Source organism: Phocoena sinus, chromosome 18 (genome assembly GCF_008692025.1).
Source record: "Phocoena sinus isolate mPhoSin1 chromosome 18, mPhoSin1.pri, whole genome shotgun sequence".
NCBI lineage: Eukaryota > Metazoa > Chordata > Mammalia > Artiodactyla > Phocoenidae > Phocoena > Phocoena sinus.
In genome coordinates this window covers 15,657,994-15,684,459 of record NC_045780.1, presented here as the reverse complement: position 1 = coordinate 15,684,459, position 26,466 = coordinate 15,657,994, and the positions used below count along the sequence as shown (strand labels likewise).

At 40.4% G+C, this 26,466-nt stretch overlaps 1 protein-coding gene across 2 annotated transcripts in view; it reads left to right on the top strand.

Moving 5' to 3' along the window:
- VPS36 (vacuolar protein sorting 36 homolog) overlaps positions 1-22,078 on the top strand; it is a 34,071-nt gene extending 11,993 nt beyond the window's left edge. The window contains exons 4-14 of one of the 2 annotated variants that reach the window (XM_032610964.1): positions 2,817-2,931; positions 4,003-4,092; positions 4,821-4,907; positions 12,022-12,054; positions 12,176-12,253; positions 12,894-13,028; positions 14,984-15,049; positions 16,706-16,770; positions 17,533-17,617; positions 18,563-18,639; positions 18,728-22,078. In XM_032610964.1, the coding sequence (XP_032466855.1) occupies positions 2,817-2,931; positions 4,003-4,092; positions 4,821-4,907; positions 12,022-12,054; positions 12,176-12,253; positions 12,894-13,028; positions 14,984-15,049; positions 16,706-16,770; positions 17,533-17,617; positions 18,563-18,639; positions 18,728-18,821 (925 nt within the window). In that variant the 3' untranslated portion in view covers positions 18,822-22,078. The remainder of the gene's footprint in view (positions 1-2,816; positions 2,932-4,002; positions 4,093-4,820; positions 4,908-12,021; positions 12,055-12,175; positions 12,254-12,893; positions 13,029-14,983; positions 15,050-16,705; positions 16,771-17,532; positions 17,618-18,562; positions 18,640-18,727) is intronic. The other variant, XM_032610965.1, reaches the window with a different exon arrangement.
- Positions 22,079-26,466: the final 4,388 nt, after the last annotated feature.

The window sequence follows — 26,466 nt, the reverse complement described above, 5'->3', positions numbered from 1 at the left end:
ATTTCCACAGACATTTGCTTTTTGTGGGGGGAGCATGCCGTGCGACTTGTGGGATCTTAGTCCCCCAACCAGGGATTGAACCCAGGCCCTCAGTAGTGGAAGCACAGAGTCCTAACCACTGGACCACCAGGGAAGTCCCCAGTCATTTGCTTTTCTGTGTCTGTGTATGTATCATTCAGTACTTGAAATCATAAATGACCCATCTGAGAAAAATACTTGACTTGCCTCCTATTTCTAGTTGACCATAAAGTTTCTCAACTTCGACTTTTTCAGATATCAGTGTTGAATAGAGTATCACAAGAGTTATTGTCCAAACAGGGACATTTCTTAGAGTAATAAGGGACACTGCTTATAATTAGATCAGGCAAGCATAAAACTGGACTGTCCCAGGCAGACCAGGAGATGTGCTCACCTTGGTTTAAAGCCACAGGTTAAAACGTTTCTGTTTATTCAAGTATATAAAACATTTTCACTTTATACTTTACATGCATGTGATTGAGGGCAACTTATGAACAAATATTGCTGATAAGGAATTTTTTTCCATGTGGGCTTATCTTCAGCTTTAATGTAGTTAGATCCTTCAGTAGAAGTGAAACAAATGTTAAACTTCCCTGGAAATGCAGTGCATCCTTAATTATAATGTTGTAGCTAGCATAAAAGATTGCTTATTTGACATAAAAGAAGCTAACCAATATTTTGAAGAGATTAACAAGGCATAGATTTTTAGAGTAGGCTATTTTTCTGATTTATATTTTCCACCTTGTCACTTTTCTCCATCTTATTGAGTTTTTTCTCTTTTTTTTGGTATGATCGACAGTACAACATTATATCAGTTTTAGGTGTACAAGATAGTGATACCTAGTATTCATATATACTGCTTTATATATTGCTTTCCTTATTAAGTTCTACAAACTTGGGCTTCCCTGGTGGCACAGTGGTTAAGAATCTGCCTGCCAATGCAGGGGACATGGGTTTGAGCCCTGGTCTGGGAAGATCCCACATACCATGGAGCAACTAAGCCCATGTGCCACAACTACTGAAGTCTGCGCGCCTAGACCCCGTGCTCTGCAACAACAGAAGCCACCGCAATGAGAAGCCCAGGCACCGCAACGAAGAGTAGCCCCCGCTCACCGCAACTAGAGAAAGCCCGTGTGCAGCAATGAAGACCCAATGCAACCAAAAAAAATAATAATTATTAATTTAAAAAATCATATTAAAAAATGACCATTTAAATTAAAAAGAAGTTCTACAAACTTTAAGGTGTTCCAGATCATTTGACTGTTTCTCTGCTGTGTTCCAAGGAAATCTAAACTCTATAACAAAAATAGTTAAATATTTACCTTCACATTAGTGTCTATTTTTAAACATCTCCAGTGAGGAGGAATTCGATAATATGCCAGGTTGACTTTTCTCAAATATTCTCTTTAGCTCCCAGCTCCTCCTCTCAAATAATTACCGTATCTCATTGAGTCAAAGATGTACTGCATTTTCACCTTTTAACATCTCTGTACCCAAGATGCTTCTTTGCATTGGTGGATCTTAAACTTGGTGAAATGTAGTAATTGAATCACCCAAGAAGTGAATATATGAAAAAATTAGCATGGATCTTTTTATTCTGACTTTGGGATGTTTAAACTTAATTTTGTATCATCTTTTAGCTTTTCATTGGGTTTCCTTTGACAAATTCTGATAGTTAGGGCTCAGGTTTTTTAGTTTTAAAGAGTGTATGATGCTTTTGCTTAGTCACCTGATCCTAATTGTCATAGGTTTATTGTTTGCCTGACAGTTCATTTCACACAGTCCCGCGCTTCTCCTTACACAGTTTTATTCACTCACCTCACTTAAAGATGTTCATCACAAAGGAACCAATGAAGAGTCCGTAAAAAAAAAAAAAAAAGAGTCCGTACAAGCCTGGCTCCAGTTCACTAACCAAAGCATTTGTTACATCAAGGAGGCCCCACATGTGGTGTTTCAATTTTAGGGTGGTATTTAGGCAACTATATGGGCCTAAACTAAGTAATATTGAGTAATAGGTGTATCTATAAAGTGGTCATGAAGAAAAAGCTCTAAGCTAGGTATGCAAGATACTTCGAGTTTTTAGTTTTGCTAGTATTTATGGAAGATTGTTTGTTGAGCTGGTTGGGAAAAAAAGACTTATAAAACTCAACAAATATAATGGTATTTTGATGGCTTTTGATGGCATAGAAGATAATAGTAGTCATAAAGATCATGGTAGTTTGTGATCCTGGAACAGCAGCATTTTGAGAATTGTTTTTGCTGTGGGATATCTCTCTAGATCATGCTGCTGACTGAGTGGCGTTTTCCAAAAATGACACTGTAGAATGTTGGTTTTGGATGCAGTTTTAATAAAATGTCAGCTGGCCAGTTTTACACAGATAAGTTTTCACATTTTGTTTTCAAATGAGTAAGGTTGTATGCTTTGGCAGAAATTATAGGCCCCCTGGTAGCCTTTGGGGATGACTCTGTAGATGGAAAACCTAATCATAAACCAATATCATAAACCACCCCAAATTCTGCAAATTTATTTTGAACTTACTGCCTAAAACCACATTTTTATTTAGTCTATGGTGCTAGTAATTTGAATTTTTTGGTTCACAGCTTACAGATTTTAAGTAGAGATATTTTTGAAAGGTTCATTAATACTGAATTGATACAGACCTTAAAAGGATTCCTTTCAGGATGTTGTTTGTTTCTACACGAATTTTAAGTGATCTGAAATACATTAAAAGTTATGAAAATAGAATTAGTGATTTTTAAAAAAACAATTAAATATATTACATTTGCTCTTTCTTTAGTGCCAAAATAGTGGTTCACCTTCACCCAGCTCCTTCTAACAAAGAACCTGGCCCATTCCAGAGTAGTAAGAACTCCTACATCAAGCTGTCCTTCAAAGAACACGGCCAGATTGAGGTAAGTTTCTTTATGAATACAATCAGACTAGAAATGTGTACTCGTATGTATTTTTGTTGTTGTTTGTTAATAGGATGGCAGGCAATATTGTTCAGCATACCAGTTTTCACCATATTTTTACAATAAAATTTTTGTGGTATCTTAAGCCTTATCAGTGGAGAATACGAAGTTTAGGTTTCAGTGGGAACAGGAGGCAGGAGGATGTAGTCACAGGAAAGAGTGGAGGCTGGAAACAGGCTAAGTCACCACGCTAGGTAGGCTACTAGTTAAGTGTTCAGTGTTATCGTTTGGATAAAAGGACAGAGTATAATGCAGTGACATGTTTAACTGCCTCAGCATCTGAAAGTTCACCAGCCTTATATCAGGCAGTCTATCTTTATTAACTCCATACAAATCTAATCGCTTAAGTTCTTATTCCATAGTATCATGGTTTATATGTTCTGATTAATAACTTGCTATGTAAGTATTCTTTAGACATTTATAAGTGTGTGTTTATCTCCCCATCGAGATCATAAATTATGTTCTTTTTCTCTGTAGCACCTGACCCAGTGTTCCTTGCACAGCAGGCACTGAGCAAATTTAAGTGACTAACTGAAGTCATTCCCACTGTAGCTGAAAAATAGAGCTGATTTTTTTTTTTATGAGCATAGGTATGTTTTGGCCCTAATATCTGGCCTCACATTTTAACTAGACAAATTATTCTCAGCTTCCTTCATGGATAACGGTTGTGTATTTTTCTTGGCACTGTGTCTGTTTCGCTACAGATTGAAAACAATCCACACATGCAGGATTGTTTAAAGTAAGTCTACTTACTTCATTGTCACTCATCTCTTTGTTGAGAATAGTTCACTTTATGTAGAAGGTCAGTTCCTTCTTTTTTTTCCCCCTTTGTGCTTTCTGAAGTTGACCCAAGGAAAGAACTTCCTTTGATTTCCTTTGATGTCTCTGAGAATTCTAGGCTTGTTGCAAATGACCAAACAGACTTCCAACTAAAGAAATGTTAAGTAATGATTTGTACTAGGATGTCACAGCCTGACTGACTCACTTAAAGTGTATGTGTGTGCATAACAGTTTTACAGGCGTTTATCAGAGGAAATGACACAGAGAAGATGGGAGAATATGCCAGTTTCCCAGTCGTTGCAAGCAAATAGAGGATCCCAGGTATTTTTTCAGCTGTTTCCTAATTCAGTATTTTCAGCTCTGTACTTGCATCTTCGTTAAGGGAAAAGACTTCTATGATTATAGAACTTGCCAGAAACAAAATAATGATATTCTGATTAAAAACTGATTTTCACAGAACTTAATTTAGTGCTCTGTAGATGGTAGACGCTTAGTAATAATACATGACTACTTACCAGGGTAATTTCAGGGTGGCAGAAGTTAGATTCCCCTTCTGCATTCTGTTCTTTATAATTAGTGTGGCATCTGAGAGAACAGACAGTACCACTGGGTGACATTTTCCAAGCCAGTCTAATTAACCACCAACGTGGACAGACACTCAAATGTATAAAAGTAGCTTGTATAATAACTGTCAAGTACCAGAATTTTACCTATAATTTTTTGCACATTTGAGACCATATTGAATATCTGATACCTATATAATAGCTTGCCAAAGAACAAAAATGAAGAGGAAATTTAATTTATATCTAAAATACAGAGTAAAATATACCATCTCTTGTTATGTTCAGTTTTTCTGTATAATGATTTGAAGGTCATTATGTATGGCAATAAACCGACAAATATTTTGAAAGGAAACTGAATGTAACTGTGTGCTGTTTTCTTGGGTTCTTTGTGGGTCCTCTCCCACCACTGAAAACACAATATCGTGGGTTACACAAGATTGTGTCCTTCCTATTTTGGACGTTTTATTTTCTACTTTTGTTTTTCAGCCAGGAAGAATAAGGGCTGTAGGAATTGTAGGTATTGAAAGGAAACTGGAAGAGAAAAGAAAAGAAACTGACAAAAACATTTCTGAGGTAATTCTTACACAAGTTCCGGTCAGCTGTCTTTTCCAGCCATCTTTCTTATTCTTTTGGATACAGCTGTGAGTAACTCTGTTCTGTGTATTGGAATATATTTAGTTTGCCTGGAGCCACACAGTCTCTTATCCCATTTAAGGAGCCTACTTCAGGTTGGCATAATTTAGCCCAAATGTGTTTTAAAAATCTTTTCCAGAAAGGAATTAAAAAGAAATGCAAATTTGTTTTCTGTGAGGTTAGAAAACGTCATGAATTATTGTGTGTAAATTTTAAAGTCTAGATGGGATTGACTGGAGGGTCCTCCTAATGAACTCAAGGTCCTATGTATAATTATTTTGGATGTTTGGTTAACTTAGTTGAGGGGAAAATGCTGTTCTGTGGCCCTTGACTCTGGCCGGACACTACACAGTTTTATGCTGATGACCACTTGGGGACCAGGCACAGGGGTAGTAAGAATGGCTCAAACCAGCTTATCCCTTCTCCTAGGAGAGCACCCCTGAGCTTGTACTTTACAGTGTTTCTGAAACATCATCCTATATGAGGAAATTCAAATGAAGGGGAAACAACTCTAGTTAAGGGGCTTCCCTGGTGGTGCAGTGGTTGAGAGTCCACCTGCCAATGCAGGGGACATGGGTTCGAGCCCTGGTCTGGGAAGATCCCACATGCCATGGAGCAACTGGGCCCGTGAGCCACAACTACTGAACCTGTGCATCTGGAGCCTGTGCTCCGCAACGGGAGAGGCCGCAACAGTGAGAGGCCTGCGCACCGCGATGAAGAGTGGCCCCCGCTCACCGCAACTAGAGAAAGCCTGCGCACAGCAGCGAAGACCCAGCACAGCCAAATAAATAAATAAATAAAATTAATTTTTTAAAAAAAAGAACTCTAGTTAAGAAAATGAGTTATACATTAGATTTTGGCAGTTAGTTAATACATCTAAACATATCAGTTTTCCCATGTTTATATGGAAATGGTCTTGGATTTTTATGAAATGATTTTATGAACTAAAGTAATTTTTTAGTTCTTATAATAGTTTGTAAGTAAAATTCCATTGATTAGTGCTGCTCATAGAATTTCCAAGATTTATCTCAATCAAATAAGTCTAAACTGCAAATAGGTACTGAGTACTTGTATTAGTCAAGGTTCTCCAGAGAAACAGAACAAATAGGGGATGTATTCTTCTGGATACAGCTGTGGGTATCTTTTGGATATCTATATGTGGATATCGATACATAGATATAGATATGCTGATATCTTTATCTCTCTACATATAGATACAGGTATCTGTGTATCTATATTGTCCTATATATACACAATGAGATTTATTATACAGAAGTGCCTCATGTGATGGTGGGAAGCTGCCAGCTGGTGACCCAGGAAAGCTGGTGATAGAATTGCTAACCGGAGTGTGAAGGCCCAAGAACCAGGAGCCCTGGTGGTGTTAAGTCCTGGTCCAAGGGCAGGGTAAGACTGATGTCTTAGCTCGTCAGTCAGGCAGAGAACTTTCTGTTCCATTAGGCTCTCCAGAGGGCATTTCAGGAGGGCGATCTGAATGTAACTGTTCAGCTCATCCTACAGATTCGGATGCTAACCTCATGTGGAAACAGCCTCACACACCCACTCAGAATGACGCTTGAGCAGACACCTAGTCAGGTTGACACATAAAATTAACCATCATGATAGCCATATCTGGGCCCACTAACTGAATATGGATTCTTGTTGAGGGACCAAGGGCACTTGACCTGTGAAGTGCTGTGGTCTAGGTTTTGCTGAGGGCATGTTTATGGTAAAGTTGTGTGTGTTCCTTGGTCCTCTGTATTTCCCGCACATTATCAGCTGGATCCAGAGGCTTGTTCAGACTTGTGTTTGAGCCCTTTGTTGAGACTAGAGGTGACACTGTGTTCCTTCATCACGTCTCTTTTTATCATGTTAGCGGCTGTCAATGTTCAGTGCATAGATCTTTGGGTCACTGGTGGTTGCAAATGGTGGTACTCTGTGATTTATTTTTCATTTATTTGTTGGGACACTTTTTAAAGAGATGCTTCCGTTCATTACTGTTTGGCTACTCAGTGATACGGCTCCTATAAGGAATGCAGAACATGTGCCGTTTCCTTTATTATCAGGATGATAAATTGGTTCCTTATCATCCTCCCGAGGTGACTAATTAGGCTTTTTCACGTATTATTATGAATTCATACATTTTAACATATTTGATGATTTCAGTCAGTTGCAATTATTATCCTAGTTACAGCTCAAATTGTCCCATCTTTGGCCAGTGGGAGCCTCTTCAGGTTGGCTCCTGAGTGGTTTGGATGTGACCTGGTGGACTCTGAGAGCTTCCTTACTGCCTGGTGTTATCAAAGTTCCAGGACCATCTTGTATATTTCCTGCTCCGGATCTGGAATCAACCATTATCTGAGAAGCTCTGGTTTCTTTTAGTGGGAAATGGTATTCCATGACCACAGTCTGCCTGCTAGGAATTTGCATCCCTCTTGGGTTGATGTTTATTTCTAGGACTTTTCAGTGGAAAGAGCTAGGACTTTTTTTTTTTTTTCTAATAAAGGTGCCTCACGAGGTCACACTGATGCTTCTTATTCAAATTCGGGACTACCCTAGCGAATAATGACTAAAACAGTTAAAAAGGATATTTTTGTATATGTTCTCCCCTTTCTTCCCACATGTAAAACATAGGTGTGCTGTATCTACACTATCTGAGCGTTCAGCCACCATGTACTCTCGTCCCCTCTAGCTGTCATATAGTCTCATTTGTACAAGTAACTGTGTGTGATACCACCAGTCTTTACGTTCACCTCCCTCTATTCATTTTGGCTGTCCGGAGCTCATCCTCTAGTAGATGTTTCAGAAAGTGCTCATGGGAACAATATTCCCTGAGCTCTGGCATCTTGGTATTCCTTACACAGGAAGGTCAGTTTGGCTGGATTTGTAATCCCTGGCTCACATTTTCTTTCCTGAGTGCCTTCCATATGTGACTTTCAGTTTTTTGTCTGGCATGAAGTGTTGCTGCCAGAGTGATGACAACCTAATTTTCTTCCTTCTCTAAAGTCACTTGCTGTTTTTCTTAGATGCCCAAAGGATTTTGTTTTTTTTTAAATAAAGCTTTGTAAAATAATTTTTCTAGACTGTCTATGTGTTAGTCATTCTGGATTGTTATTCTCGGGTACGCAGTATGCTTTCAGTATTTGGTTTCAGACATGTTTTCTTTTAATTTCAGGGGAGTTTTTCTCTAAATTTCAATAATTGCTTAGATTTTTTTTTTTTTCTTCTGAGACTCCTATTAGCTGTATGTTGCAGCTTTACGGCCTGTCTTCACTCTTTGTGACTTTCTTTCAAACCCTTTTTATCTTTTCCTTCGTTTCTTTTTTATTTTAGAAAAATTTCCTTCTTCATCTGTTGTCTCTCTTAAGATATTATCTGTTGTGTTTATTCCTCTTGTGTTTGTCTAGTATAGTCTTTCTTTCAGAAATGATTTAAAAAATTCTTTCCTGAGTCCTGTCACCTCATTTCTGATTTATATTGCCCTTTCACAGCTTCTCTCATTAACACCTATTAGCTCATTTTGAAATAAAAGGTAAACTTTTGATGTGATCTATGAACATGTCCTTCTGGTGTGCTTTCATTATCTATAATGTTATTCTGCTCTTGATTTTCTTTTTTCTTGTAATAACTTTGTGTGGGATTTGACCTTGATAATTGCTCTTGCTAATTTTCGTGTGAAATTGGTTTTCTTGAAGTTCCAGAGGAAGGCCTAGTTCAGGGCGGCTCTTCTCATTCCACAAGCTCACTCTTCTGCTGTGCGCATGCAGCGTGAAAAAGGGAGGTGGCTTGCTGTCTGTGATTTCCTGACCCCGTCCCCATCCCCTGTTTTCAGCTGGACCTTGTCCCCTTCCTCTGTTATCTCTACCTTGCTCAGTTGCCGATTCCTGTCTCAGTAGCTTCTCCCCAGCGTTGGCTCCTGTCCTGGAAGGGAAGCCAGGAGGTTCACTTTCAAGGGCTGTTTACAGGCCCTTCCTGAGGACCCCTTGTACCCACTTCCTGTTGAAGTGGGCAAAGCCCTACCTGTTTTAGTTACTGTCCTCAAGTTGGCCCGTCTGCCTTCAAGGGACTCCTGTGGGTTCTTTCAGGGGCTCTTCTTCTCAGACCTGTCAGTTGCCCTGTTGCCTCCCTTTTCTTTTTCCTGCCTCAGTGCTGATATCATGCAGGTCTTGTGGCCCTTGCTGGTTTGTCCCCACTTGCTTGTACCTTGGGGTTTTTGTGGCTGTCTTGTCACTTAGTTTTTTAGTATATGCGGTCCGTGGGGTTTTGGTCTTGAGATCTAGTTGCCCCATTTTTATGTCGGGATTTGGAGAGATTCAAAACCCGTGCTGCCATAGCCACCACCTTCCCAGAATCCTCTATTCCTGTAGAATTCCAGCATCTTAGCGTAGAGGGGTTCTAACTATGCAGAAAAGGAATCATCTCAGGGCTCGTGACTAGATATGGAGCCGGGGTTATGAGAACTCAGGTTTCCTGATTAGCAGATGAGTGTGGTCTTCTACGTCACGGCCGCTCACTGCCACCCAGAAGGCACTGTCCTCTTTCAGTGACTTTTGTAGTCATCCTTCTGTGTGACACTTTTGGAGATGGCATGGAGCAGTGAGCTAATTTTGCATTATTAGTGTTTCTTTTTCTGAATGTTGCCATACTAACTTGGTGTTCAAAATAACGTTTTTCTTAACTTATGAAATGTTATTCTGTTTCAGTGTAATTTTCATGGAGTTGCATAGGTCAAAGGAGTGTACACAAGCATTGGGCTCTCGTGCAGGTCATTGATTTATTCAGCAGATGGTCCTTGCTCTCTGTGTGAGCCCTGCATCAGATGTTTTGGATTTGTTGTAGTGCGCCAGACAGACAGGCAAGTAGGCGCTCTCTACACGGTGAGAACTGCCACGTTAGGAGAAAATAGTGGCTGCAACAGGAACACAAAGCATGGCCCCTGACTTCTGATGGGGTCAGGGAGGGCTTGTGAGCAGAAGTAACGGAGGTCAGGGCCTGAAAGTTGAGCAGGCACTAGCAGATGACCAGTAGGGATAAGAGGATCCAGATAGAGGGAACGGAATATGCAAAGTACAGAATGAAGAATATTGAAACAGAAAATTCAAGAATGTAATAACAGTTACCGAAGCTAATCACCAAAGTAATGACTGAAAGTCAGTAAGAAAAAAATGCTATAAATTGGCTTAGGAGAGTATCCCATGGTTTTAAAGCAGATGCCGTTTTCTTTCAAACGTGGAGTGGAAATTTGACTATGAATGAGGTAGAGGGATAGAAGGTTCTATAAACTGGCAGATAAAATAATAGGATGGGCACATGCGTCTGTTTTGCATTTGTACATATATTGCTTTAATTTTTTTGTGGGTAGCTTTTTTTTTTTTTTTTTTCGGTACGCGGGTCTCTCACTGTTGCCTCTCCCGTTGCGGAGCACAGCCTCCGGAAGTGCAGGCTCAGCGGCCATGGCTTACGGGCCTGGCCGCTCCGCGGCATGTGGGATCTTCCCGGACCGGGGCACGAACCCGTGTCCCCTGCATCGGCAGGCGGACTCTAAACCACTGCACCACCAGGGAAGCCCTGTGGGTAGTTTCTCCACCCATTTTTTGGATAGTTGGCTAATACCAAATTTTAGAATAATAATAGAAATAGAAGTGAGGAAGCTTTTGTTTGTGTTTTATAATTACTTAAAATGTTTTATAGGTACTTCTTCCAAGGTACTAAAATATTTGTATTTATTGTTTATGGGCTATAAGCAGTAAGGGCTAATATATGTATTCTATGTAGACTATTATTTTTAGCAAACTTCTTCTATGAAAATATAATATAGTAAATAAAGTGATTTGCCATATAAAATTTAAAAGTGTTGCCTTACTAGTTTTCTTTACACGTAGGTAGAAGAAATCTAGTAACAGTTTGTACATGCAAAGTAAAAATCTAAGCATGTAAAGTGTCTGCGTTTTAGTTTTGAAAATGAGGTTGGTGTGTGATTTGCCCTCCATTTGAATGTTAGAATTGCCTTAGTTTCAGAGCTGGTGCCCAGAGTTTCCCACAAAAGGTTTCCTGCATCTGCTGGCTGTTGCTGATAAGAATCCAGTGTTTAAGTCTTTTGTTTATCTAAGGAAATTCCTGTTAGGTGTGTTCCCCTTTGTTTTCGGTAGTAGCCCAGTGAGTCGGCCATAAGAATTGTACACAACACTCTATTCTTTTAGCAAAATCCTTTTGCAGATGGGGGATACTTTCCTGCGTGGAATTAAGATGGGCACCAGCCCGTCAGAACCTGTTAACCACTGTTCTGTATGGATTGAGTTTTCAATTAATGATAAGCTGCTTAATTGGTTTTTAAAAATAACATCTGTGGATATCAGGTGATATTCTGCACTGGAAGTATACTTTTGGTAATTTGAAATACGTGAATTATAAATATGTCTAAGTTTGAAGAGGCCTTTGAAGTGGATATTCATTGTAGTAAATTGAACAATTGATGGGTTTTATTTAGATATGTTTTGGTGGCATGTTTTTCTTTTGTGATAGCCACTCTAGTCAAGGCTACGAGTATAATCTATGTAATATTCAGAGGCTGAGGTTTATGGTTTCAGTTAAATCACACCTGCTATTAAAGCCAAAAGGGTTGGGCCCAAAGAAGTATTCCTGCAGTTGCATGTTACCATTTTCAGCCAGGAAAGCTTTACAACACCTTTGATTCTTGAGCTCCTGTCTAGAAATGGTTTTGGGAAAAACCAGTGACAAATTTTCTTACTTGTGTCAAAGAACAGTAAATAATATCTTCTGAACTATTACTTATGTCATCTTTTATTTGTTTAATCAATAACTGTTTCCTCTTTGAAAATCTGAAAAATTGTTTTTTGCAGGTTGTTTTGGAAATTTGATGGTTTATTCCCAAAATAAGGTAGATTTAGCACTTGTATAAATATTCATATAAATAAATGGATATTTGTAAGAAAATTTCATACATTTTTTTCATAGGGGAGAAGATAGAGTGCTTCATTGCTTTAAAACATCTAAATTCTTTACACAGATTCCAATAAAAGCTCATTTCTCATTTTAGGCCTTCGAAGATCTCAGCAAGCTAATGGTCAAGGTATATGTCATTTATATCTATTAAATTCATACCAATTATGATACACTTTTGAAAATACATTTTGTTAGCAGACACTTTGGGGACGTTACTTCTTTTCAATCTTTTACTGTTCTCTTGACAGGCTAAGGAAATGGTGGAGTTATCAAAATCCATTGCTAATAAGATTAAAGACAAGCAAGGTGACATCACAGAAGATGAGGTAAAAATAGATTGTTTTTTTAAGGCATTAGAAACTAGATTTCACAAATAATGCATGGACGTTTTGGTGGTTTACCAGCTTGCTTTCTTAATGTAGTGTTTGATTTCTTTTAGGACTTGAAGATATATGAAAGTACTAAATTAAAAATCAACCATAAAAACTTTGTTAGTTCTAGCAGGATTAAAGGATATTTCAGTACCTTTTCCTGGAGTGTAGAAAACAGAGGTATTGAAATGTGTAAGAAGTGATTGTTTTAGACATGTCCATAATTTTGATATGTTTTATTAAATTTGTTTACAGTCTGGTCACAGCCATTTTCCTTTCGAAGTTTTTGGTTGTATCACTTGGTTGGCATTAAACAGAGCATAGTTGTCATCTAAGTCTCCTCTGCCACCAAAATTGGGGGGAAAATGGAGTATAAGATACTAAGACAGGAGAAGGAAGAATAATACGTAGATTTATGCAGGGAAGTACTAGAAATCCACTCTTACATAGTTCACAGCATAGAAACACAGTAGAAGAGACGGGTAGATATAGAAATAATGGAGTAGAACTGAATGTCTGATGGAAGGATTTTATACGTTGGGTGGAGAGACTTATTCTGCATAGTCTTTTTGTGCATTTTCTCCTCTCATTATAGACCATCAGGTTTAAATCCTATTTGCTGAGCATGGGAATAGCTAACCCGGTTACCAGGGAGACGTACGGCTCGGGCACACAGTACCACATGCAGCTGGCCAAACAGCTGGCTGGAATATTGCAGGCACCTTTGGAGGTAAAAACAAAACCTAAACGGTCTCTTTAAATTGTGTTCAATTATTTCTGTGCCATCAGAAATCTTAAGAGCATAACTCCGTTCACGATATGGTTACTATTCAACCAACATGTTATTTTTCCTTTTGGTAATATTAAACTAGTTCATTGATTCTTTGTCAGTAATTTTCTAAATTGTTTTTAATTTCCATTTCAGATATCTAAATCTATTTGATGTAATTATTTCTTATCTCTTGTTTTCAAAAGGAAATATATAATCTGTATATATTTTCATATATTGTGTACTATTAATAATTTCATAATACAGTTTCATCTTCTAGTCATTATTCAGGCAATCAAAGCTTTATTAAAACATTTGTATTAAGAAATATTTCAAACATATGACAAAATAGAATAGTGTAATGAATCCCTATGTGCCCATCATCCAGCTTCTTGTGTAACCAGCCTCCACTTAAAGTTGTTTTAAAGGAAATCCCAGACATCACATCACTTTATCTGTAAACATTTCAGTATGTAATTATAGTGATAAAGACACCTTTAAATGTAATTATAATCCCCTTTCACATGTAAAAGTTAGAAAATAATTTTTTAATATTATCAGATACCTAGCTAGTGTTCACATTTTCTTTTATAGTTGATTTGTTCAAACCAGGATACATTGCAAATGTTTGATTTCTCTCTCAAGTGTTTTTGTTTTTTTAAATTCTATGGGTTTTCCCTTCTCCCATGTAATAAATCTCCCATTACAGTAAATTTTTATTTACTGAAGAAACTAGTAGTTTGTCTTATAGAGTGTCTCAGAGTATGGATTTTGCTAATTTGTAAGTCACCATGCCTCCCTGTCCTGTGTAGTCCCTGTAAACTGGTAGTTATATCTAGAAGTTCTTTCTTTTTTTTTTTTCTGACAAGAATATCTTATAGAGGGTGTTGAGCATTTCCATCAGGAGGTACATAATATCTGATTGTCTTTTTTTTGTGATGTTAACAGCCACTGACAATCATTATCTAGATCTGTTACTTCATTAGGGGTTGATAATAATGGTGATATTATTATTTAATTCTATAATTTCTTCAGTTATTAGATGGAATAACTTAAAGCATTTAGATACACTTTTTGAAGGGATTTCCCTGGTGGTGCAGTGGTTAAGAATCCACCTGCTAATGCAGGGGACACAGGTTGGAGCCCTGGTCTGGGAAGATCCCACATGCCATGGAGCAGCTAAGCCCATGAGCCACAACTACTGAGCCCACGTGCCACAACTACTGACGCCTGTGCTCCTAGAGCCCGTGCTCCACAAGAGAAGCCACCGCAATGAGAAGCCCGAACACCTTCTCACTAGAGAAGACACTTTCTACACTAGACACTTTCACTAGATACTTCTCACTAGACACTTTCTCACTAGAGAAAGCCTGTGTGCAGAAACGAAGACCCAATGCAGGCAAAAAGAAAAAAAAAAAGATAAATAGGGCTTCCTTGGTGGCGCAGTGGTTGAGAGTCTGCCTGCTGATGCAGGGGACACGGGTTCGTGCCCCGGTCCGGGAAGATCCCACATGCCGCAGAGCGGCTGGGCCCGTGAGCCATGGCCGCTGAGCCTGCGCGTCCGGAGCCTGTGCTCCGCAACGGGAGAGGCCACAACAGTGAGAGGCCCGCGTTCCGCAAAAAAAAAAAGATAAATAAATAACTTTATAAAAATAAATAAATACACTGAAACATGGTGTACAACCCCTCTTTTCATTTAAGTAAATGTTAAAATGTTAAAAGTAATAATGACAGTAAAGTCCAAATATGGAATTTGAAGTGCCTCGTGGTATCTGAATTGGTTCCCTGTGTGTAAATATAGTTTTCAAAAGCTTCTTAAGAGATTTTATGATTTCTGATTTCACTCTGATTATGATTTCTGTTAAGAAATGCTAACTGGTCCTAATTATAATGCTTTTTATTTTATATTTTAACAGGAACGAGGGGGAATAATGTCACTCACGGAGGTGTACTGTTTAGTAAACCGAGCTCGAGGAATGGAAGTAAGAATAAAATATTTAGATATTCTTTTAGCTAAATATAGACTCGTTACAATACAAATTCCCCTATAGTGAATACAATTTGAGGAAGGGTTGTGAATATCAAAACTATTTTGAGAAGCAGTGTGGCGCAGTGAAAAGAGTACTGCCCTGGGATCTGGGAGATAAATTCTGTTCCTGGTTTTGCTGAATGCCCTTGAGTAGCTTCCTTAACCTCTCTGGAGCTCAGGGGTTTTTTTACCTTTAAAATAGGGTTTGCGGCTTCCCTGGTGGCGCAGTGGTTGGGGGTCCGCCTGCCAATGTGGGGGGCGCGGGTTCGTGCCCCGGTCCGGGAGGATCCCGCGTGCCGCGGAGTGGCTGGGCCTGTGGGCTGTGGCCGCTGGGATTGCGCGTCTGGAGCCTGTGCTCCGCAGCGGGAGGGGCTGCAGTGGTCAGGGACCTGCGTACTGCAAAAAAAAAAATAAATAAATAAAATAAAATAAAATAGGGTTTGGACCGAATGAAACCTTAAAGCTCTGAGAGTCTGTGTTTGTATTGCGATGAACAAGATTGTGCCTGATGCCCTTTCTCTGTGATAGTTAACTGTTTTGAGTGAACCTGGTTGGACTCAGGTTGCCTGTAGGTGATACAGAAAGAAAGGCGCCCTGCCTCTTTGGCTCAGAATCAGCAGTGGCTATACTTCAGCTCTCACTGCCTGTTCAACACCCAGCTAGCTGTCTTTGGCCTCCAAGGGTCTGACTGTGCACTCTCTGTGCCCTTGAAGTAGAACACAGTTTTGTGGTGTCAGCAGTCACCTCCACGCAGACAACTCACACACATCTCTCCAGCGCTCACCCCGGTCTCACGGGTTAAGCCTCTGTTCTGCATTTTTATTTGAACAGTCATCATAACCGCCACCAGTGGATACTTACCATCACTCTGCACGTGTTATCCATTTATCCTCCCAGTAACTCAGTGAGGTAGCTACTTTTACTGTCCCCATTTAGGGGATGATTAGGGGATGAGGACATTAAGGCTTAGAAAGATTAAGTAACTTGACCACAGCTGCACTTGGAGACAGTGTTTTAAACAGGGACTGGGACCCAGGCTGGGCTGGCTCCAGAACCATTCTGTGTGACTGACACCTGTGCTGGTCACCACCACGCAGGACCGATTCTTCAAGCCCACGTGGTCTGGAAGGGTAGCCTCTACCTAGCTACATGTGATGACTGTGAACTTGAAATGTGGTTAGTCCAAATTGAGATGTGCTGTAAGCATAAATTACACACGGGATTTAGAGACTTAGTACAGAATAAAGAAGTGTTAATTAGCTCATTAATGATTTTTTATATCAATTATATGGTGAACTTTTGCATCTATTAGGTTGAATAAAATATATGTATTAAAATGAATTTCGCCTGTTTATTTTCTTTTAATGTGGCTACTAGAAGATTTTAAATTACGTACATGACTTGTATTATATTTCTACGGATAGTACTGCTTTAATGAAAAGAAGTCTTTTGCTTCTTTGTTAATCCTATTTGCCTTGTGGTGACTAAGCCACCTAAAATCCTTGCTACGTGATAATTTTACACTATCCTCTTCTGTTTTAGTGGTCGTTATAATTATATAGCATCACTCTTAATTTGCAATGTAAACTGGATTTTTTTTCCCCACCAGTTGCTCTCACCAGAAGATTTAGTGAATGCGTGCAAGATGCTGGAAGAGCTGAAATTACCTCTCAGGTAAAAGAACCTCTGCAGGAAGTTTGCCAGCTATAGGCATGATTCCACCCTGAGTAGACAGGACAGCCCTGCAGGTCTGCCATCCTGCGTGGTGAACCAGCATATATATTGCCCCTCTTGAAGTTTATATCACATGTGGGCAGAATTCACCCGGCACCACGGACACCTCTGTCAACCCGGCTTCCATCCTTATCAGGGCTGTGCGGGGCCTCAGGGGCTGGTAGTTGGCCTCTTGCCGCTGGGGCAGGAGGTGAGAACGTGGGCTCCTCCCGTGCGGTCACAGTGACCAGTCCCTCTGCCCTTAACAAAAAGTAGACAAGCATAGTTTATTTAGCATGTAGATGATAGTTCAGAACTTCATTAACTGTTTATTCATGAGCTTTTTTTTTTTTTTTTTGCGGTACGCGGGCCTCTCACTGCTGTGGCCTCTCCCGTTGCGGAGCACAGGCTCCGGACGCGCAGGCTCAGCGGCCATGGCTCACGGGCCCAGCCGCTCCGCGGCATGTGGGATCTTCCCGGACTGGGGCACGAACCCGCGTCTCCTGCATCGGCAGGCGGACTCTCAACCACTGCGCCACCAGGGAAGCCCCATGAGCTTTTTAATTAGGCCTTAGTTACCCGTGGTCATTGTATTTGAAATGTTCTTTTGTGTTAATATTGCCCTCAGTCCTGGCATAAATGAAAGTAAAAAATATTTGCACTTCCTCAGGGGCCCGAGATCCCAGATATTCACGGCTTTGTCCTCCCGTCTGTGATTTTTAGGCTCCGTGTGTTTGACAGCGGCGTCATGGTAATTGAACTTCAGTCCCACAAGGAGGAGGAAACAGTGGCCTCAGCCTTGGAGACGGTATGGGGACCCGGTTTCCTCCCTCCGTTGTTAGACCTTGCCACAGAAGACCCCAATGCTTAGCAACTTGAGAAACAGGATTTCCTTTTAAATTCAACTTTACTGACAAGTAATATTCACAGACCCAATTGAAAATGGTTTCTCATTAACAACGAATAACTATTCATCACATTTATACTTTGAAAGCTCCTTGAAACTTGCCAACACTCATAACATCTAGTGAGTAAGGGGAGTTAGAATGAGTGAGGTGCTTGCTCTCTTTCTGTTTGAAACTCAGTCTTGAAAATATGTTTTGACTTTGTAAATCAGTGTTACCCATGATTGAAGTTTTTCTTTCAGTATTACCCACATAAGCTGCATTACCCTACAAATTGTTTTGTGAAAGAATTGCTTCAAAATACACGGAAAGCAAGTGTAGTTTAGATGGGTTTTACTGGGCAAACTGCTGTTACTCGTTAGGATCCTTGAAATATTATCGCCTCATAGCTTCTGTGGTGAGCCTGTATAATTTGAATAACTCGCAGTTATTATACTTCTTATTTTAAACTCAATGAAAGTCCCAAGGCTATAGATACTTCTATCACATATTTAAAACGAATCCTATGTATAACAGTCCTTCAGTGGCGCATGTACTATGCACTCAGAGTTTATTATATGTTCCTTTTCAGACTGTGGAATAGTTCTTTTTAGGCATTAGTATATTGCCTTTTTTATATTATATAGGGTTTCATGATGTTTTAGCCTTCACCGTGTTTGTTCTGGGTTCTTCAACTTTTGTAGACTTAAGCATTAGTGAAGAAGATTTAGTTCTAGAGTGAACAGTCTTTGGAGTTTAGTAGAAAATTCAGTAAATTATTTCCCAAGTATACTGGTAGATAGTACCCCCAGGTTAGTACCTAGGTGGCCTAAATGATCACATTTTTTCCTGCTGTGTGTTTCTGTTAGGTTTCAGAAAAGGGATCTCTAACATCAGAAGAGTTTGCTAAGCTTGTGGGAATGTCTGTCCTCCTGGCTAAAGAAAGGTAAGCAAGGGCTTTGCTCGTCACTTACAACTAATCATTTGTGTTTCTGAATGGGTGGATGATGGTGTTTTTATCCCTTGACTCCTAGGTTGCTTCTTGCCGAGAAGATGGGCCATCTTTGCCGAGATGACTCAGTGGAAGGCTTGCGGTTTTACCCAAATTTATTTATGACACAGAGCTAAGAGTTTTGTATTTGAAATAACTTGTTCCCGGGATACTTGCATCATGTATGAGGTTGTATGACATGGAGCTAAGGGTAAACCCTGATAAACCGAGAATTTACTGGAACTTCACAGTATAATATAAAAGCCTTTTAATTTCTCCCTAAATATTATGATCCAGGAAGTTTCTTTAGGATAAATATAGGAAAATATAGAAAGATGAATGCCAATATGAATTCGAAATCATGCTACAGTTGTATAGAAACCCTCCGAGTTTAACTTGAAACATGGTGGATTTTAACTTGATCTTCAAATGTGACCATTTTTGAAAGAAGAGAATTTAGTTCATGGGGGAAGAAAGAGAGAAGTTGCATGTCTGGACAGGTCAGATCATTATTTTGGTGTGACGAAAATTCACCTGATTATAAATGAGGTTTTTCTCTGCATTTGGCGTGCACATTTTGGGGGGTTTTCATGAAACAGTTTATACCTACAGTGTAGTTTAAGAACCTGATGACATTGGAGCAGAATATCCAACTGCAGGATATCGTCTGAGGCTCTTCCTAAGGGCTTTTAGAAGCAGCCATAGGCATGTCTTCAGCAGACCAAATAAAGCACCTTAAAAAAAAGAGAGAATTTTATTTGACTTACGTATACATAATCTGACGAGTTTCCTTTTTTTTAAGTGATGATTTCATGGCTGGCATTTAAAGAATGCAACTATGTCATTTTGTTTCAAAAATGCTGTAGATTTTGAAAGTGAATGAACGAGCTGTATAGACATGCCTAGAGATATGGTTACAGATTTGGAAAGTAGACGGTTCACGATTTCCCTAGGATTGTTGTGTGGGTAGAGGGACTGGCAGGACCTTTAACTAGCTTTACAGGAACCTTGGTGCTCTTGTACCTCAAAGCCAAGGATGGAAAATAGAGAGTGGGAACATAATATGTCTCCTTTTCCTTCCCTAAAGAAGGAGTTTCAATGCTGAACTTTTAAAATCTTTCTATCATATTATAGCAATATTTTTTTCCTTTACCCCACACATTCTAAGTTGTGTGGAGAAACTGTCTCACTAAAAAGTATTACTGAGATAACAAAAACCGGCTAATATATTGAATCTAGATTGCTTGAGTTTTCCAGTGGACTGCCTGACTTTGTTACTGCTACGTAGCATACAGTATGTTGGCATTACCTCAAACTCAGGGACCCCAAAGGGACAGAAGGAGAACCCCTTTCTAAGACTGAATTGGCAGTGGAAGGTAGTGATGGGTTTTGGCCAAGCATCTAGAAGGGATAGTATCTGTATTGAGAGAACCTTTAAGACCGGGAGGTGGGGATACCCAAGCTCAGACCCTGGGACCCCTGAGATGTCCTCGCTGAGAGAGGTGGAAGGCCAGTGCTGGGGCCTCTGCAAATGCCCTTTGGGGAAGGTCCAGGGATCCTCAGCTGCGAACCCAGGGAATCCCTCCCAGTGCAGCCAGAGTCAGTCCCTGATCCCTGTCACTGCTCTGCATCCTCCGGTGTCATGGGAATGTTGTGGCCGAGGCATCCCGCCTTAGTCTTTGTTTTCCGAACCTGTCACTGATTCCACGTTGTGTTGACAGATCCCTTAATTCCCCCATCGCTCAGCCTCAGGTTTGTTTGGGGGGAAATTCAGTGTCTGGCTACCTAAGCCTTTCGGGCCATTGTTACGGTTGTTTGTATATCACTCTTCTCTCTGGGATGCACTCACTCTCACACTGCCCTGGCAAACTTGTATGCATACACACACACACACACACGATATGTCATACACACGATATCTCATCTGTCTAAGGCTTTTTAAAACTACACAGATAAATAATCTGTTTCACTAGTTGGAATGAGTTGCAACTAAGATTGTTTGAGCTACTGGGTCTGGCTCTAATGGTCTGGATTCATTACAGCAAACTCCTATAATTCAGAATATTTATTTACACTAGTGTGACAACACATGAACGAAAATGGAGCAGTCTGAATTGTATAAAGTGAACTAAAGAGGAAGAAAAGTGACATGGATATATTTTGCAAATGTCACATTAGTTAAAAAACAGGTATGGACGATTTTATTGTTTTAAAGTGGGCATTCTTCAGTTTCCAGACCTCTGTATGTATATTTTTATCCTTTTTTCTTTTTTTCCTTGTTTTTGCCAAATAAGGTGTCATTTTGGTCCTTCGTTGGTAGAGGTTATGTTTAAATACAACCAATCAGGCCCTAAGTGCAAAAAAGTTCTGTCTTGGTGCTTATCACTATTATAATGTTATTTTTGCTTTTCTAACTTTGCTCTTAGGAGCATAAATCTGTTTGTAGCTTTATGGTAATAGAATATTTCTAGCCACAGACTGTCAAAAATTTTTTTACACTGTACAAGTGAAGAATGTTTTCAGGGTTAAATGATTGGTATTAATATATACCAGTCATTTTGCAATTATCGCAAAATTTAAAAATGAGTTTTTCTAAACTTGGTGTTCTTTTTAAATACTCTTTGGAAAATATATGAAAATGATAACCCTTTAGTCAGAATAAGCCCATGTGTTAAGATTTTTTTCTTTTAGATTTTATAATCAAGAGTTCATTATAAACATTTATGACCTCAAGCTCCTACTATTTTAGTCGTTTTAAAAGAATGGGAAATGGCTCACAAACGTTTTACTTTTAATTCGTGACGTGAATTCCGCTGTCGACTGACTGTGTGTATTTGTGTGAGTGTACTGTCTCTTCTTCCCTGTTACCAGACTAAACCGACCAGCATTTGTCATGCCATCATTCTCATGCTCAAATACTTAAAATGGTTCTCCTTTGCCCAAGAGTCTCCAAGTTTCCATTGTGGTACGACAGAGTCACAGCTCAGAAGGTGGGTGGGTTTTCAGGGCTGTGCTATGGATGGAATCGAGCATGCTCAAAATGATCCTTGAAAATCTCTCTATAATCTTACAATTCGAATGCCTGTAGGGTGATACATGGGTATGAATATTTTATGAATATAGTAAGTAAATATATAATAAAAAACTACATATCAACAGTAGACTTTCGTAGTACCAATAATTAAAACTATTTAAATGTTTCTTTTTTTCACTTTGCTGATAGGTATGGTTGAATTTATGTAAATGTATTGCTAATCCCATCCCTTATGATAGATCGTAAGTGTAAGCTCCACAGGGGCAGAGATTTTTATCTGTTTTGTTCATGGATGTGTCCTCAGAGCCTAGAGCGGGGCCTGGCACACAGTAAGCATTCAATAAATGTCTACCGAATGAATGACCTCCAACGTGTATGCCTATTTATCATTTGGCTTCACTTTACCCCACTTTATCTCCCATTCAATTCAATACAAAGAAACGTTTTTGAATACCTGTCGACTTTGTGTGAGGAACAGGGCCACTGGGGGATACAGAAGTGAATAAGATGCGGCCCCTGCCTTTAAGAGGATGGCCTCGTTGGGAAATAGACACATAGCGACCTTAGCTGATGATGAGATGAAGTGTGTGCCGTGGAAGGGGCACAGGTACCGTGCTTGGAGGACAGAGGAAGAGGTCTTCAGTTCTGACGGAGGAGGGTCTGGGAAGGCCTCATGGGAGAGGAGAAGCTGGTGCACTAGTTTCACAAGAACCCAGAGATGGTCAGGGGCAGGCATTGGGTCAGAGAGCAACAGGAGGTCTGTCCCTTCCTGCACCTGGGGCACATTGTCCTTGTCCAGACTTCCCTTTGTTATTTCCTCCCATCCACCCACCCCCACCCCCAATAATCAAAACCAAACTTTGCTCAATCCCACCTGTTCTGGAAAAATCTGTTTCCAGTACACAACTCTGCTATTCCTCAACTCCATTAAGAGTTATTGTCTCTCCCATATACTTGACTGTCTTTTGCCATGTTCTCTAATTGTTATCTTAATGCCGTAAGAAAACAAGAGAAATTGGGTTTCTTTAAGTTCAAGGAATATCATATAACACTTCTTTGGAGTTCCCACTGGCCTAGGTCAGTGATTGTACATGGTAGATTCCTAGTTAAGCATTAACTAAATCGAGTGGTTTTTGAATTATAATGTGTCATGAGTTGAGTCTGAAACCTAAGTCTGTTTCCTTTACCCTCTTCCCTAAAGGCTTCTTATCCAGACTTGTCCGGGCTCAGCCTGTCTGAGATACACTGTCTTAATTCAGATTCCATGCATGGGCCATATCCATGATGTGGGAAGCACTCCAGAAAAGTCAGGTTAACACACATGTAAGATCTTGTTATCACAGTGTGAAAATTGAGTCATTCGTGTTCCTCCCTGTGTTCCGATAACTACCAGTCGGTTAAAGCTTGTCTCTCAGAGTATTATCTAGGGGGAAAAACATTTCCCCATTTATTTAAAGGGTGTATTGATATAGTGGATACATTTTACACAATTTGCAAAAGATCCTTAGACCAGTCGCTCACTCAGAAAAAGAACTCAAGATATCTTGTCAGCCAGCTTGTTTTAGTTCAATACAGCCAAGACAGTACCACTGTTCTTTTGAAAGCTTTTTTCTTCACATCTATGTTGCCTTCTTTTATTTTATTTAAAAATATTTTTTTAAACATCTTTATTGGAGTATAATTGCGTTACATTGTTGTGTTAGTTACTGCTGTATAACAAAGTGAATCAGCTATACATATACATATATCCCCATATCCCCCTCCCTCTTGCGTCTCCCTCCCACCCCTCTAGGTGGACAGAAAGCACAGAGCTGATCTCTCTGTGCTATGCAGCTGCTTCCCACTAGCCATCTATTTTACATTTGGTCGCGTGTATATATGTCAGTGCCACTCTCTCACTTCATCTCAGCTTACCCTTCCCCCTCCCCGTGTCCTCAAGTCCATTCTCTACGTCTGCGTCTTTATTCCTGTCCTGCCCCTAGGTTCTTCAGAACCACTTTTATTTATTATTTATTTATTTTAAAGAAGATGTTGGGGGTAGGAGTTTATTAATTAATTTATTTATTTTTACTGTGTTGGGTCTTCGTTTCTGTGTGAGGGCTTTCTCTAGTTGTGGCAAGCGGGGGGCACTCTTCATCGCGGTGCGCAGGCCTTTCACTATCGCAGCCTCTCTTGTTGCGGAGCACAGGCTCCAGACGCGCAGGCTCAGCAGTTGTGGCTCACGGGCCTAGTTGCTCCGTGGTATGTGGGATCTTCCCAGACCAGGGCTCGAACCCGTGTCCCCTGCATTAGCAGGCAGACTCTCAACGACTGCGCCACCAGGGAAGCCCCACTTTTATTTTTTTTTAGATTCCATATATATGTGTTAGCATACGGTATTTGTTTTTCTCTTTCTGACTTCACTCTGTATGACAGACTCTAGGTCCATCCACCTCACTACAACTCAATTTCGTTTCTTTTTATGGCCGAGTAATATTCCATTGTATATATGTGCCACATCTTCTTTATCCATTCATCTGTCAGTGGACACTTAGGTTGCTTCCATGTCCTGGCTATTGTAAATAGAGCTGCAATGAACATTGTGGTACATGACTCTTTTTGAATTATGGTTTTCTCAGGGTATATGCCCAGTAGTGGGATTGCTGGGTCACATGGTAGTTCTATTTTTAGATTTTTAAGGGACCTCCATACTGTTCTCCATAGTGGCTGTATCAGTTTACATTCCCACCAACAGTGCAAGAGGGTTTTGCCTTCTTTTAGAAAGGATTAAACTATCTTAACTGTCCAGTAAACAGTAATACAGTTTGGCAAGTATTCTAATTAAAGCAAAAATGACCAAGCATCTCAATAAAGCTCTTATTTAAAAATGACCAAGCACGTTGATCTGGGCATTTGCACGTGGATTTAGGCACTTGCACTTGGGTTTCTAGGAAGAGTGTGTGCCTGAAAGATCAACACTGAGCAAGTTGCTTTCTATATGTTTCACTCAGTCACCGCAAAACTTCAATATAACTATTATTAGATGCCCTTTACAGTGGAGGAAAGGAGGGATTAAGTATTTGCCCAAGGTTACAGAGGCAGGGCTGGACTTAATCTCAGCTGTGTCTAACTCCCACTCTTACAATGAGCTTTTGCTTTCAAAACCAAAAATGGCAGGGCCTGTGGCATGTATTTAAAAAGCATTCTAACTTGAGTAATAGATGTTGGACTAGATAATTCTGATGGTGAAATTGGATGATGACCTTTGCCAACTAAAAATTGTCACTTGCCACCTGTCTCTACAATGATTAGGTCACTAGCCCCGGCAGTCACTGACCTTCAACATACCCTGAAAGGAGTTCAGGGTGGAGATCAGGAATGAGGCACTCTGTGCCCTGGAAAAAACTGGCAGAACAGGTATCAGATAGTTAGATATTTTCAGGAGAAGATTTTATGAGCCCAGTTTCTTGCATCTTATATCCAGAAAAGCACTAAGATCATTAACAGAGACATCTGTGGCTGGTGACAAGCAGCATCCTTCTTGTGACTAGCAGCAAGCCCCTGCCAAAATGTGTGCTCGGTTGCAGCATCCCCCTCTCACACAAATCACATATACACTGACCTCCCACACCCTACCTCTTCGGAGCAGTTCTTCAGGGCTATCTGAGAGGTGTATCCTGGGCTTTAGTCCTCATTTTGCTCCAAATAAAACTTAACTCACAACTCTAACGTTGTGTACTCTTTTCAGTCCATACCTTAAAGCCTTTTTTGAAACTGGCTGGATTTAATTAGTACTGCTAGCATTATTTGACAAGATGGGTACTTTGCAAATTTGGTACCTCTGGTAAACTCTGATCGCTCTGATAATTGAATACTTGTGCTACTTTTAAAAGATTAAGTAATAGATTCAAGGACCTGCAAACGATATATTTCTAAGAGTTAAAAACTGAGGTGAAATTTACAAGCAGTGAAATACACAGATCTTAAGTTGGATGTTTTGACAAATGCCTAATAAATCCATGTGATTCACACCCCAACCAATAGAATGTATCCATCATCTCGCAAAGTTTCCTGGGGCCTCTTTCCAATCACCTGCTCCTCAGGGGCCACCAAATCCGTGCTACGATTTCTGTCCCCACACATTGGTATGTTAATGGTAAACTGTATTGCACTTTGCAGCCTATTCAAAAACAAGCACGGCTGCTAAGGTGGAACTCTATCCTCTCGTATTCTTTTAAAAACACAACTTTAACACTTCTGGATTAGAGTTTTAAAACTATGTTAAATTAAATAACCACTTCTGGCTCCTGAGAAAGAAAAACGAAGATGCACTTTACCAGAACTGTTCTCTTTTGAACCTCTGCAGTGACATTCGGGAAACAAAGTTTACAGCCCACCTGTTATACCACTTCCATGCCTGACTTGTGGTCCCCCAGAAGACAATGACACGGGGGCGGAGGGGGGAGAAGTGATGGATCGGAAATGCCGGAGACTGCCGGCTCGCCCTTAAACCCGGCTCCCGCCTGCGGGCGGTGGGTGTGCGTGGCTGGCATCCGCGTCCCCTCCCCGCGGGCCCTCCCCCGCCGCGCGTTTCCTGCCGGGTTTCCCGTCCAGTAGCGGGCCAGCCGGGCGCGGGCAGGGAAGGATGCGCTGCCCAGAGCGGGCGGGGCGGCCCTCGCAGGCTCCCGGAGGCCCCCTGCCGCCCGCCGGGTGCCGCCCTCCTCGCGCCGTCGGGGGCGGACCCGGGCGGGGCTGCGGGAGCGGCGCGC